Genomic DNA, 14,338 nt, shown 5'->3' on the forward strand with positions numbered 1-14,338 from the left:
ATTTTACAGCTGCACAAAGACATAACCTAGTTCAGGGCCTAGTCAGACACGCTAGTCACTACATCACATCACTGGTAGACCTTGGGCTCTGAAATTTCAGTGGAGCCCTGTGCAATGCCAAAATTCGCCCCCCTCGCATCTTGCCTTCTGTTCTACATCATAGTTGTGGTGCCACCTGTGGCATCCCCAAGTCTCCACTCCCAGTGTGACCAAACCAGTACCGCTCTCCTAAATCCACCCCAATCTCATTGTCTTTATGGTAAGTCATTCCTGCTATCAAACAGAAACCCCAATGATGTTTTCCATACCTTTTCAATGAGATCAATGCAGGCTTGCAAATCCAATCCAAAGTCAATGAACACCCAATCGATGCCTTCCTTTTTGTACTCTTCTTGCTCCAAGACAAACATGTGGTGATTGAAAAACTGTTGCAGTTTTTCATTTGTATAATTGATGCAAAGCTGCTCAAAGCTGTTAAACTATGAGGGGGAGGAAAGACATAAAATTAAATTTACAGAGGAACAGGAACGAAGGCAAATATATGTAAAGTCTGTTAGTATATGATCTGAATTCCTTTAAGACTAACTTCAGTGCTAATGTGCAGAACACAACTGCTTAATTTTCAGAAATGGATAGAAGAGTGCCACTCAATTCCCAAAGTGTGCCAGACATAATATGCCAGGCATATTTTTTTGAAGCCCTGATTCAGAGAAGTTCCCCTTGTGCCTCAGTCCCATTGGAACTGCTGTTAGATGAAACTTTGAGCAGAACTGAAGTCAAAGCCTAACCAACATTTCCTGGATTGAGGCTGAAGTAGACTCATTATGAAAGGTATCTGTCAAAAGGCAAATATTTTCCACTTTCCAGCAACAGAAGAATTGAAGTCCTGCAAATGTTGGGGCTGTTTGCTAAGAACATGAGAAGTAAATTTGTGCAAACTATGGCATTTTCCTTGGAGTGGATGGTGCTAAGTTATATAAATACTATCCACAGTTCACTGACCCTTCTAATTTTTATGGTTAAACATTTATGTGCATCTTCTCTGCCTTTGTGTGTGTATTTATATGTGCATTCCTACTGCCCTTGGGTGGATCAAATAAATTAGGTCAGCTGAACACTGGTAAGCCTGTTGCAAGTATAAGTTTGCAACTTTCGTATGAGAACTTGACTACTGCTTATTTCTTACCATCACCAAAAGATCAAAATTGTAATACTAGTTACAGTTCCTTGCTTTCCAAGATGGGTTTAGGAGTAATGTTCCTCATGCTCTTATCAATGATAAATAAACTATACCTATACATTATCGACTAGTTCTCATTGCTCCTGATAAACTCAGCAAGCTGTACAACATGGGTGTGTAATCTGTGACCCTCCAGATGTTGGACTCTAACCCCCATCAGCCCCACCCAACATGGCCAGTGGTCAGAAATGATGGGAGTCAAGCAACATCTGAGGTGACATTCCTGCTAATACAACATTGATAACTGATTCTTTCAACAAACGTTATTTTCTAGCTAAGAGACATAATAATAATTTATAATAATAATTTATTATTTATACCCCGCCCATCTGGCTGGGCTTCCCCAGCCACATTGGGCGGCTTCCAACAAAATATTAAAATACAGTAATCCATCAAACATTAAAAGCTTCCCTAAACATAATTACTTTAAATCAATTTATTGCTATCATGAAAATTTTGGGAGGCAATTACTCACATCAAAGATTTCAAAGCCAGCAATGTCCAACACCCCGATGAAGAACTGTCTTGGCAACTTGGTGTCCAAAGTCTTATTGATGCGAGTAACGAGCCACTTGAACATCCTATCATACACTGCTTTGGATAAGGCCCCAACAGAATAGGAAACCTGTAGAAGAGAGGTAGAACAATCACACAATACCATAATAATCCTTGTGATCAAAAGTCTGCGGAAGGTACTCCCTTTGAGCATCCTACATGCCAGGTTCAGATCTATTGACATTCTGGGTTTAAACCTAGCATACAATTATTGACCTAAAACATAGATCAGTGTAGCTCAATATAGAGGGTGTTGGACCTGGGATACTAGATCCAACTATGCAACCTTGATAAAGCAAATCATTTCTCACCCTTAGCCCCTGACTTATAAAACAGTAATAAATATAGCTACATATGAAATCTACAGGAGGAATTGTATTTTTTCATCACCAAGCAACATATTTATTGGCTCAACGACAATTCTTCTAGTTCCTTTTGCACTTGCATAGTTTACTGCTTTGTCCAATGGCAAGGACTTCGGTGTGGTAATGTGTGCTTTAATAATTGCCCAAAGCCATAGGTTTTGCAGTTTCAACTCGGCATAAATATGCTCACACAGCTGCATGCAAGATGGATTTCAATATAGCTTTGGAATCTTTGAAGCTGGATTTACAGTTTTGTTTTATGAAAATCCAGCTATGTACTTTCCTGTTTCATGATATTGTCGTGGGAGGTTTTAAAATTTTCTACATTAAGCCCAACTAACCCATATCGAAATCAGTAGCACTTATTTCTGAGGAAATGTGGTAAGGAAATGTGTACTGAAGAAAGACAATGGCTTGTATCCAAATAGTTCTTGCATTAATTGTTTTTTGACTTTGTTTGGTTTTGCTTCACTTATATGCTGTTTTGTTTTTTCATATGCTGGAAGTGTTGTTTGCTAACTTTTAACACTTTGTTATTATTGTGAGCCAATCTGAGCTCAATGTATTTGTTGGAAAGGGTCAGACAAATAATAAATCGAAGCTCAAAAGAGTCCCCCACCCACTTTTAGCTCCACTGCTGGCTTCAGCGCCCCAGTAGCATGCAGTCCCAGACAGATTGCTCCCAAGGGAACTGCAGCCCTCAAAAGAATGATGGTTCTCCATCCCAGCATATGGGTTTGGTATCATGCTGGCTCATGTAGTTTAAACACCTCCTTACCTGTTCCACACTTTGGCCTTTGGTGACATACTCATTTCCAACTTTCACTCTAGGATGCACCAAACCCTTAAGCATATCAGAGGAATTAATTCCCATCAGGTAAGCAGCTTTGTCAGCACCTGATAGAGAGTTACAATATTTCAGCAAGTTCATTGACACAGGATAGGACTGGTTTAGATTTACAGATCACTCATTTACTGGGATAGACACTAGCATTTTTTAAACAGCAACAATGGAGCATGAAAAACAAATTGGCTATATAAATCCTAGCTAACACCTACCCTGTACTAGAATTTAATATATTTAAAAGACTGCAGACCTCTACATCATAGATCCTTCCTGAATTCACTGTGTCTCTCTAACCCCAAGTACCTGAGTCTGAAAGTCTAGCTGTTGCTCTTGCTGTGTTTTGACATTTATTTCCCCTCAGGAGAGTAATATCAACATCATGGAAAACACAGCAGTGTCATGATATGTATGCTCCAATCACATGGAAATGACAATCGCAGAAGTGAGAGGAATAAAACCTGAAGATTATGTATGATCTGAATACAGATCATACAGCAATAACAAGGCTTATTCACATGTTTCAATGAACACAGGTGTAAGCTGGCCCTACAAATGTACAAGAGTTTGTGTGAAAGATTGTACCCTTGATGTATAGCTTAACTATTGTGTGGACAGTCTGTACACTTGCTGAACATTACTTGTGAATAACTGTACATGTGCACAGCTCAACTATTTGTGTACACAGATTGTGCACTCGTTGAATGTAACTTGTGAACATCCCTGCAGTCATTTAAAACAGACCTTGCTTTGCAGCCTCACAGCTCAGCACAGGGCATGGAACATTGCGAATGGGCAGATACGGAAGAGCTTACTTTCGGTGCCATCAGCTTCTGCCTGCTCCTCCCTGGGTCTCTGTTTAAATTTCATGTTTCCAAAGTGCATAATGGCACCGGTGAGCTTGTAGGCACCATACTTTTCATCCGCCACAAAGCCCAAAATATCCATGGCTTGCTGTGGAAAGTAAAAAGAACAGGACGTTTTGTCACTTGCCTGTGAAACAACATGCAGCTTTATTTTCTAGAGCTCTTTCACGGCACGGCTGATGTTTGTGCTTGTTCTGGTATTGATCTTTCAAAAAATAAACTAGAGGAACAAGAAGCCTCTGCTATTTATTTTGAATCTGCCCTATTCCTCAAAAACAGAGAATAGTTCCTACCACTAATAATCTACTGAAGAGAGAGCGAGAGATTTTTCATTTTTAAGGTAAGCAAATAAAACCTTCAACCAAAAAAATAGCCCAACAACTGCAATGGCATGACAGCTGAACATAATAGTACTACACGCCAACCCAATCTACACCGAGCGGCTGCTTAAGGTTCCAGGGGTTCCAGGAGCTCAGCCAGGGTTGCGTTTCCATTGGGAAATCAAGGCACAGTCTTGAAGAAATATGGTTTATTGTGCCCATATTTACACCTGGGTCTACTTTGGAGAGAGTTCAGAGCATTACATCACAAGAGGGACTTGCTTCCCACAGCAGCACAGCATTGGAGTCTCTGTCCCAGCCTGCCAAGATGGTTCTGCCCTGCATGGCTTCTGCCTGGAGTTCTGGCTCCACCCTTCTCCTTCCCAAAGACCCTTGCTAGGAAAAAACCCCCAAGTCTCATGTAAAACAGCTATTTTTTTCTGTGGGCACAGCCCCACCTTCCTTGTTTTCCTATGTCATGGAAGCTGAAATCATACACCCATGGTAACCATGGGAGCTTCCCACTAGGTCCTTGTCAGAAAATCTCTTGCCCTGTTGATGGTTTTTATTGATGGGTTAATGACTCACTTCCAGCACCTTTTGCCATTCTTAAGAACTTCTATCCTTAGTGAGGCCCTGGCCTGGCATCTTTCCCTCAATACTCCAAACATTATTTAAATTCTACCATGTATTAATTTCTTGCATTCACTAACTCTAGCATTTATGGTGCCCTTGCACCCCCAAATTCTGTTGCCCCAGACCTATAACAATATTCTTTTTTGCTATGGGACTAATACAGAAGATGACAATCACTGCTATCTTATTCATCAATCAGAGAGACTTAAGGCATCATAAACAATGTTGTTTCACTTGTCTCGGCTTTCTTTTTTTGAGGAGACAGATAAATATATCAATACAACAGGTCTGTTCAGAACGTTAGTAGTGAGAATCTTTATAGTCCAAACTTAGTGAAATTTACAAGGTCTACAGGGCTAGATTTATGGTTTAGCAATGTATGAATAGCTCCTTCAGAAGAAAATAACCCATGATGTAGCAGTATAGAGGGGAGAAAAGAAGCCAGATACTTTCTGTGCCAATTAGTGGCCATTTTTTTACACGTGTGGAATGGAGAACACTATGTTGACTGCCATCAGCACAGATCTGGACTTCCTGGCTGCTTCCTCCTTGTTAGAACTATGTTTGTGTATGAGTTGTCTCCTTTGATTGATGGAGATGATGGTGATCATATGATATAGAAGATCCCTGCTTGAAGGATTGACAAAAATAGACAGTAAGTGAATATGATTGAAGAGCATACAATATAATATGAACAAGAACACTTACTTCTGGCAAGAGGAGGGTGGACCCTTTCTCACTGTGTGGATTTAATTGTGTCCATTTAATATATATTATTGGAAAATCAATTAAAATATGGGGGGATAAAGAATATTGTTTGTAATGCTTTAAGTCACCCTGATTGACAAATATAACAATGCGTCTTCTTCTGTATTCCACCGATGAGAATTCCCCACAAACTTAAATCATTGATTGTTTTTTCCTAAATCACTATATATTGTCATGTACTGTCAATCTTATTAGCATTAAAAAAAGCTACTCCTTTCTGTAAAAAAAAAGGCTTTGTTTTGTTTGCTCCTTGATGAAATGGATTTGATATATAAACTTTTCTGCAATGGTAATTTCCCAAGATTTACTGTAACCAAGATGTACCGTGAAAGTCCTATTGCTCTTTCCACAGTTCCATTATCACAAATCTTTCAGCAGCTAAAATGAATCTAATCAAACCCTAATATACTACATTTTCTCTCTCCCCCTCCAAAAAAAATCTGCTTAGTTATTATATTACTCTCATTGAGTACCCAAAATCTCACTATCTGTTGCCACTCTCAGCCCTGTCCACAATCCTGCCAATGGTCTGGAAACATTGTGCCCTGCATGTGTGTCAGTTTCACTGAGGTATAACACCACATGTGGGCTATTCTAATGTATTTCCTTTAACATATGCAGAAAACAGGACCCTCTGATCATTTACCATATCCAAAACTACATTCTCAAAATGCCTGATTCCTCTGGTTGCTTGCTGCTCACTTGGTCTGTTGGAAACAACATAATTTATCTGATAGATACTAAGCAAGTGACTTTTGCATTGGCTTATCTTTCTCTCAAATTGTTGCTCCCATTGTTCAAAAGAGGGGTGTTAATACAGATGTACCTTAGCCAGTAAGATCCCTCCCCTTTCCAATCCCTAAATAGACTATAAAAGGATGTATGGTTTAATACCAATATCAGGGGAAACTTATTGGGAATATTCTGGATTGCTATGTTCTCCATACCAAAAATATGCATTATGTGCCATGTGAATGCATTACAAAGTACTTGAGGACATCAAAAGCGTAGGGAATAGCATTAAAAACACATTATAGGATAGCATTAAAAATCCATTATGGGATATGTGCACATAATGATGTCAATATCTTGTGAATCCCAGAGGAATGAAATTTTACAGCTCGGGAACAGTCACCAAGAGTACCTCAGTGAGGCACCATTCACATTTGATGGGAACTGTCAAAAGGTTACTTGAGGTTGACTACAGAGATTGCAATGAGCAAAATATTTGATCTCTACATAGATATCTACATCAAGATGGGGAACCTTCAGCCCACGCTGAAGGCCCACCTTCTGGGGCCTCCATGCCAGCTGTGGGCAAGACAAGAGATAGCAAAGTGAGTGGGATCAGAGACAACAGATTTGATTCTTACCTTTGTACAATAGGCTACATTCCAGCCACGTGTCTCTCCTTCCTCTATGCAGGCAAGCAAGAGGCATTATCACAGCCCAGGCACGTGAGGAGACTGCAGAGCATGGCCTACTTAGAGGCATAGTCTGCGAAGAGTCCCAAGGGCCAAATCTGGCCTGTGGCCTGGAGATTACCCACCACTGCCCTACATCAAAATGGTCTTCTTATACCTGCTGTGTTTTTCTTAGTGCTGCTGTCTATGATTCCATGATATGACCATTATGTTATATCAAATGTTCAATGGAAATCCCTTGTGGAACAGAAATGTTGGATACCACCTACTGTCTCTTCCATGGCAGATCAAGTTTTAAAGAATTATTAATGCTGATACACAGATTTAGTGTTGCTTTTTATAATAGCTGTACATATAGAGATAAGAATTATTTTCCTATCTACTCAAGACCTAATGGAAACCTACAAAATGTAATGGAAACCATAGCCCTAAGGCTATGTCTGCATTTCCCCATTCTTCCTACTCTGAAAGACTTAAAGCAAGAAGAGAGGTTTGGCTGAAGGGGACCCTATGCTAAGAGCATCCTAAATACTGAAATGCACCAGATGCCCTGACTTGGTAGCACAGTTGTGCTCAGCTACTCTATGCTACAGCACTTTTTCCATGGGCTGGGTGTGCAGTGCTTCAAATCTGCTGCCACAGTTTCAGTGAGAACAAAAGAAATATCTAACCACAGCAACGTCTGCAACAGATTATGGCTTGCAAGATTTTGCAATCTTTAATCAAAATGAATCATCTCTTACATCAGTTGCCAGCAGCTCTTCCCCATCATCCAGATTGTCCACAGTAACTACACCTTGTGAGCAGAAGTGGAAGTCGTAGGGATTTGTCGACACCAGGAGCATATCTGCAAATAAGAAAAATTAAAACAGCTTCTCTTCTTGAGATCTGGTCTGTTACTGAGTATACCTCATGAGCCAACATGTACCCATAAGTGCAATGTCATAAGACAAGGTTTATGGTGGCATCACAATGACAGTGGAATATCGTTGGAAGAAGTTAGACCTGCAGAAATGTGTAGAGTTTAGCTCCTAAATTGGATCACTTATAAGTGCCATGTGCATGACTTCCACAGGAAAGACCAGGAGAAAGAAGTTGGACACCACCACTTGAAGTCTGACAATTATTTCTTCTGAGCCAACCTGCTATTTGTTCACAAAAGTACATAAAAGTTTCCTCCACCATAAACCACTTTGATATGGGCTAGGGAACTTGTTGCTCTTCAGATATTGCTAGGTTAAATAAGTAATCCACTTCTGACATCTTGCAGTGCCTGGATTTCATCTTGAGGTGGAACTGCAAATGATCTTTATTTCTGTGCTCAAATAATCAAGGGTGGTATTCAACTCTGTTTTACTCAGAGTAGACCTGTTGAAATTAATGGACCTTGCTGCACAGTGCCACCTTGCCGCTCTTGTGCTCATACAGCTAATTCCACTTGGCCAAAAGCCCCCAAGTCTCACACCTTGGTCAACTTGGTATCATACGGTGCCATGCTTTCAGATCCTTCCTCTTCTGCAACAGATAAAAGGCAAGAGAAATTGCACAGGGCCCAACAAACTCTAAGTCAACTAAAGAGCCTCAGCTGATTCCAGTGCATTGATCCCCTGTAGAAAAGCACTGGAAATTCAAATGACAGTCAAGAATATTAGCCAAATAGCAAGGCAAAAGGAAGACTCAGGAGATTTGTTAAGACAACAGGATGTGTGTGTACTATAAACATTATTACCAACAGTAATTTCTCTCTCTCAGTAGGACTACTTATGAGCAACTGATTGTAATCGTTAAATAAAAAATTGGGTGGTGACTGATGCATGCAACCATCTCTGCAAATGTGTGTAGCAGAGGAATAAATTCACCATGGAAGGTACATTTTCACAGTACAATATTTGCGTTCAAATCCTGTTAGCACAAAATTACTTTGAAACAGTTCCTTTAATCTTCCTTAATTAGACCACAGCAAAGGCTAACTGGGTTAAGGGTTTAGCAGATGGACCACTCTGCCGGGATAACAAGAACTCAAATGAGATTATTACTGCTTTTGCCAAGCAGCAATTTAGCGCATGGATAAAGGGATGCTTCGCTATATTAGAAGAAGCACTGCCTAGCTGGGGATTTCTAGCAATCTGCATCAACTCACAATCAGCATGTATAAATGTCACGAGGCAAAGATGTGTCTTAGGCAAAACCCTATCTACAGATTCAAAGAGAATAATATATTAGAGGCTAATATATAAGAACATAAAAAAGAAGATGGCTGGATCAGGCCAATTGTCCACCTAGTTCTAGCATCCTGTTCTCACAGTGGCCACCCAGAAAACAAGCAGAACATGGGCATCTGAGCACTGTAACCTCCCATGGTCTCCAGCATTTGTTTATTGAAAGGAATTCTAAACTGCCTGAGAGGACACAATGCTCTTACAAGGCAGTGTACAATTCTAAAATGAAATGAAACTATATATAACATTATCGTTTGAACCCATGTACACATTAAATTGATCCCAAGTATAGCAATTAATGAAACACAGATTGAATTAAAATGGTTTTTTTTTTTTAAAAAAAAAGAACAAGTGAAAATATATGGAAGGGAATCAAGCAAGGAGATCCACCCAATGGGGTGGAAGCCAGATACCCTGGGAAGTGTTGCCAATTTCTTTGTTTAGCACCAGCACCAATAACATTCTAGGACATTGCATGGCCCAAAGGCATTTTAAGGGTATGTTCACACAAACCCTCTCTTAATATGTTTTTATATGGAATATGTTTGGAAGCCACTCAGAGTGGCTGGGGCAACCAAGTCAGATGGATGGGGTATAATAAATAATAAACAAACAAACAAACAAACAAACAAACAAATAATAGTTCCACACCCAGTGTGCTCCCACTCTTAGTATGCATTAACACAACATTAGTGCCAATCCAGATCAGCCCTGTAGCTTCTCAAACCAGTTTCAATCCAATTAGAAAAAGTAAGCCACATTTGCTTTATACCGCAGAATGGTTTGAACATTCGAGACAGCCACTGCACACATGCAGGTGACAGCTTCAGTGGTGGGGTGTAGGGGGTGATGTTGCAGAGACAGGAAAACTAAAAAGCTCATGAGTATTGGGTGAAGAATTCTCTCTTAGGTGAACAAAACCATGTAAATTGAGGCTTCAAACACAGCAGGGGAGGGGAACGACCTTGCCGTGTTTTGAGCTGTCAATGTGAACATACCCCAAATGAAAAAACGAAAAGCAGTGGGGCTCACTCCCATAAAAGTGTGCATAGGATTGCACCAACAAGCAGTTACAAAAACTGTAAAAACAACAACCCACCACTGAACCTAATTGTGTTCTGCAAGTCATCTGTCTTTAGTTTTTCATTCTTTAATGCAGCAGTGCTGATCATAGTTGCATTTCTTAATTTGGACACACCACGTCTGTCCTTTCTCTTACCTTGTAGCTCTGCTTTTTTCCCAGACAAGATCTGGTAGAAGATATGGTAGTCTCTTTCACCTGGTTGTTGGAAAATAACTCGTGATTTCTCTAGCAGATCTGGTTGGGTAATGAAGAATTACATTGAGAAATAGGTTGAAACATGGAATCTGAATATATAGCTCAAGTAATATAGCTCAAGTAAGTATAGAAATTAGCATGTTGCTTACAAATTTCAATATCCGCTGAAGATAGCTTGCCTGTAGTTCCAAAATGGATTCTGATAAATTTACCCTAATTTGTACAAAAGAGAATATATCAATACACATAACCGCAACAGCCAACAGATAGAAAAGGAATATAGAACCAATTAGAAATATGAACAAAAAAGCAAGGGCGGGCATCTATTTGGAGATGCTTTAGATATTGGTTGTCATGGTTTAAGGTGGGGGGGCCTAAATAATGAGTGGATACATTCAAATAATTTTAAACATTCCTTTCAGGTAGGCAAGGTTTATCACCTCACATGTATGAAGTGAGATTAAGTAGGGGGGACCCATGTAATCTGCTTGAAACAGATTGTGCAACCTCCAGGTGTCTAAAGATTCTCGTATCTCCTCTGTCTTTGTTAAGTACGGGAACCGGGAAACTGCAGAGACAGACTATGGTTTCAGTAGCTTTGCATTCCGCATACCATAATTATAACAACAAATTATAACCCTTCTGTTGACTTGTGACCAGCTTGCTTTGCATCCTTTGGGCATTGTTCCGCATGACTTGTGTGCTTTACTTAACACAGTGTTACACAAGAGCACAGAGGTAATTGTGCTGTGCTGCAGTTGTTATCTGCATCCCACTCATCCATTCAGAAGATGTAACCACCTTCCATCTGCTGGACAGGAGGATGCAGCACTCAGTTCATTGATAACGTCATTGCTGTACTTGATTAATTGGTCAAATTATCCCCTTGACAACCTTCTTGCATGGATATATGCACCTTTCTGCTTTCTGACATTTCCTGTGGTTTATGCATGCTGCTATGTCCATCCCTTCCTAGTTCCAATTAGCAAGCTCCATTATTTTGCTGTGAAGTGCTCCAAAATATCTGTATGGAGGATGTAACGGGTGCTTTATAAATATCAAGTGATTGTCCAAACAGAACTCAAGTCCGCTGGCTGACATTCAAAATATGTACAATGTGTTCAATAAGCACCTGTTGTGAGAGGGAGAAGCAAGATCACGGCAGCAGCCTCCAGACAAAGCCAACCTGTGTTCAAAGCTTGTCCGTTCAACTCCTGCCTCTCAAGTTAGGAACTCTGCAAAAAGCCATGTCTTCAGTTGTATGGATTGTGTAGTTGGCTGGGTGAATGTTTGGTGAAGACAGGGATTGCTGCTTCAGTCCTGTTCCACCCGCTACATGGCAGAGACTACTGCGAAGTGCTTAGTCAGAAGGGCAAAAGGTGGGACTGGAAGCAACATCTGTAGATGTTTCAATAAGTGCCTTTCCACGCTTACCATTTTATAGTGGAATAGCTAATTGGGGATTTAGATTTGGGGGCATATTGCTAGACAACATTGGTATCATTCAGCTAGTATCCCAGAATAATGGCCTCACAACCCCATATTTCTTGGAACGCAAACCACCACTCCCCCAACTTTTGTGAAGATCCAGAATGGATTCTCAATATTTTCAGTTGTGTGGCATGTGTGCAAGCAGCCTCCCAATTTCTGTGAGGAAGGTAGGTGGGTGGGGTTGGGAAGATGCCTGTTTCATGCCACTTCTCTCTGACGGGTGCAAGCTGTTGGTATGCAAGCTCAGTTCGGAGAAGAAATGTGGCAGAAATAGACGAAGATACTGAGGCAAAGTACTGGCCATGACAGCAGCAGACCAAATTTCATCAAAGGAACTAGGCTTGCTATCACCTCAGGCAGGCATGTAGTTCCTCTTCTAAACTCCTAGACTTCCACAAGGTCGGTATTCTGGAATTAGTTAATTAAATAGCCACGAAAGAGCTATCCCCATGCTCATGCTCATAACTCTGACATTTACTGGCTGGCAGAACACGAGAGTTCATTAGGGGTGTGACTACAGTTACTGAACTTTTCTCAGCTCAGGCACAACCTGCCAATCATGTTGACAGGAAATCCCTACACTGCTCTCTAATAATAGCGAAGTGTGAGCAAAAGTGTCGATAACTAGCTACAAATTCACTCTTACAAATGTCAGATCAAACAACAACACTTTCACCATAAATGGTAGGTGTGAAAAGGCCCTAAGTATCAGCCGTACAGCTGTCTATGTTGAATGCTGAACATTTTTTATAAATACGGTATTACTAATGAAGGCAGACTGGTAAAGTACCACAGCAATAAGGCATACTTACAAAGCGTGAGGAGTTGTCATTTCTCAGAGTTTTGGCATTCCCGAAGGCTTCCAAGGCTGGGTTGGCTTGGATGATTTGATCTTCCAAAGTCCCCTTACAATGCAAAATACGGAAGTACATTTAGGGCACAACCCTGCACTCATAATTTGCCAACAAAAGGGCTTTAAGATTTGGTGGAAACTCCACGATTTTGGCAGAATGCATCTCTGCCATTTAAAAAAAATTCACTTGTGGAAACTCCCAAATATCTATTTCATAAAATTTATGCACAGCTTGACTGTTAAAAGAAAGAAAGAAAGAAAGAAAGAAAGAAAGAAAGAAAGAAAGAAAGAAAGAAAGAAACCTAAAAGTGATTTACAAAGATGCCAAATGTGTGGTCTCTTTGTATGCTAAGGGAAGTGGGGAACTTTGGAAGCAATTTAGAAGGGGATATTTAAAAAGTCTTACAGGCTATCTTTCCACGCTTTACTTTGCTGTATATTTTGTGGTTTTAAATCTCTGCTGAGGCTATCTCACCAGAGAGTACTTGCCCAAACCTGAATCTCAGGCATCCAGGGAATTCTCCTTTTATTTTACCTATAGTACTTTCCCTTAAAACGAAATACAAAATATTAAAAACCAACAGATTTGATATGTAGTCTAATGCCTACTGGAAAAAATAAAGTCTCTTGCCAGCATACTTTATGCTAAAGACATGCAGCGAAGCTGAAGGAAAGGGAAAGAAGGGGCAAGTTTGTGTAAAAAGGGAAAACAACAACAATCATGTCACTCAATGAAACCTGTGCTAATATTCTCCAGTTGAAATCAGCAGAACGTAAGCACTTCTCGCTTAGGCTGACCCCAGCTCCACAAAATGAAAGAAACACTAAGTATAAAAAGATGCAATAGGATTGGTCTAGAAAGCAAAAAATGTTTAGAATCATACGGTTAGATTGCTCAGAGCCAGTTTCTATGATTTTGAGTTGGCTTTGTAACAAAAATTAATTTCAGCTGAGTTCTTCTAGGTTTAGAAGCAGGGCAAGTGCAAATGAAGTTTTACATACACCTGTGAACAACATTCACGGCACGTCAGCAAAATCTGTGAAATACAAATTCAATTACAAGAAAGTCATCTACTTACCCCAGTCTTGGTTGCTGGTTGCTTTCAAAGAAAAATGAAAAGACAATTAAACAAACAGTTAGTCTAAGTGATTAGAAAATATCATTTAACATTGCTTATCAATCCCGCTCTATTTGTGATTTCAGAAACCTTTTTTATTCTGCAACTGCTTTTCTACAGAGACTTCTAGAGTAAATTTCCCAACACTTCTAAGCTGCTTGTCCTGAACCAAGAAGAGGCATCTAGTCCTAGGATCATATGTGGATCTTCTGTATGGCTGCAAAAGCAGTTTCTATATCCATACTCCCCATTCTTCCCCTTCCTTCACATTCAGAACCCAATTTGTTTTTTTGCACATGCTTTGTTCCTACACCTATCAAGTTGTCCATTATTGCTGTCGGTATTAAACCAGTCCCTGCC

At 40.1% G+C, this 14,338-nt stretch overlaps 1 protein-coding gene across 2 annotated transcripts in view; it reads right to left on the bottom strand.

Moving 5' to 3' along the window:
- MYH15 (myosin heavy chain 15) overlaps window positions 1–14,338 on the bottom strand; it is an 89,865-nt gene that overhangs the window by 58,527 nt on the left and 17,000 nt on the right. For both annotated transcript variants that reach the window (XM_053386279.1, XM_053386281.1), the window contains 9 exons: window positions 13,940–13,960; window positions 12,820–12,912; window positions 10,666–10,729; window positions 10,457–10,555; window positions 7,762–7,865; window positions 3,820–3,958; window positions 2,939–3,057; window positions 1,716–1,865; window positions 309–479 (listed from right to left, as the gene is read on the bottom strand). In XM_053386279.1, the coding sequence (XP_053242254.1) occupies window positions 309–479; window positions 1,716–1,865; window positions 2,939–3,057; window positions 3,820–3,958; window positions 7,762–7,865; window positions 10,457–10,555; window positions 10,666–10,729; window positions 12,820–12,912; window positions 13,940–13,960 (960 nt within the window). The remainder of the gene's footprint in view (window positions 1–308; window positions 480–1,715; window positions 1,866–2,938; window positions 3,058–3,819; window positions 3,959–7,761; window positions 7,866–10,456; window positions 10,556–10,665; window positions 10,730–12,819; window positions 12,913–13,939; window positions 13,961–14,338) is intronic.

This window comes from Podarcis raffonei, chromosome 4, assembly GCF_027172205.1.
Source record: "Podarcis raffonei isolate rPodRaf1 chromosome 4, rPodRaf1.pri, whole genome shotgun sequence".
Classification (NCBI taxonomy): Eukaryota; Metazoa; Chordata; class Lepidosauria; order Squamata; family Lacertidae; genus Podarcis; species Podarcis raffonei.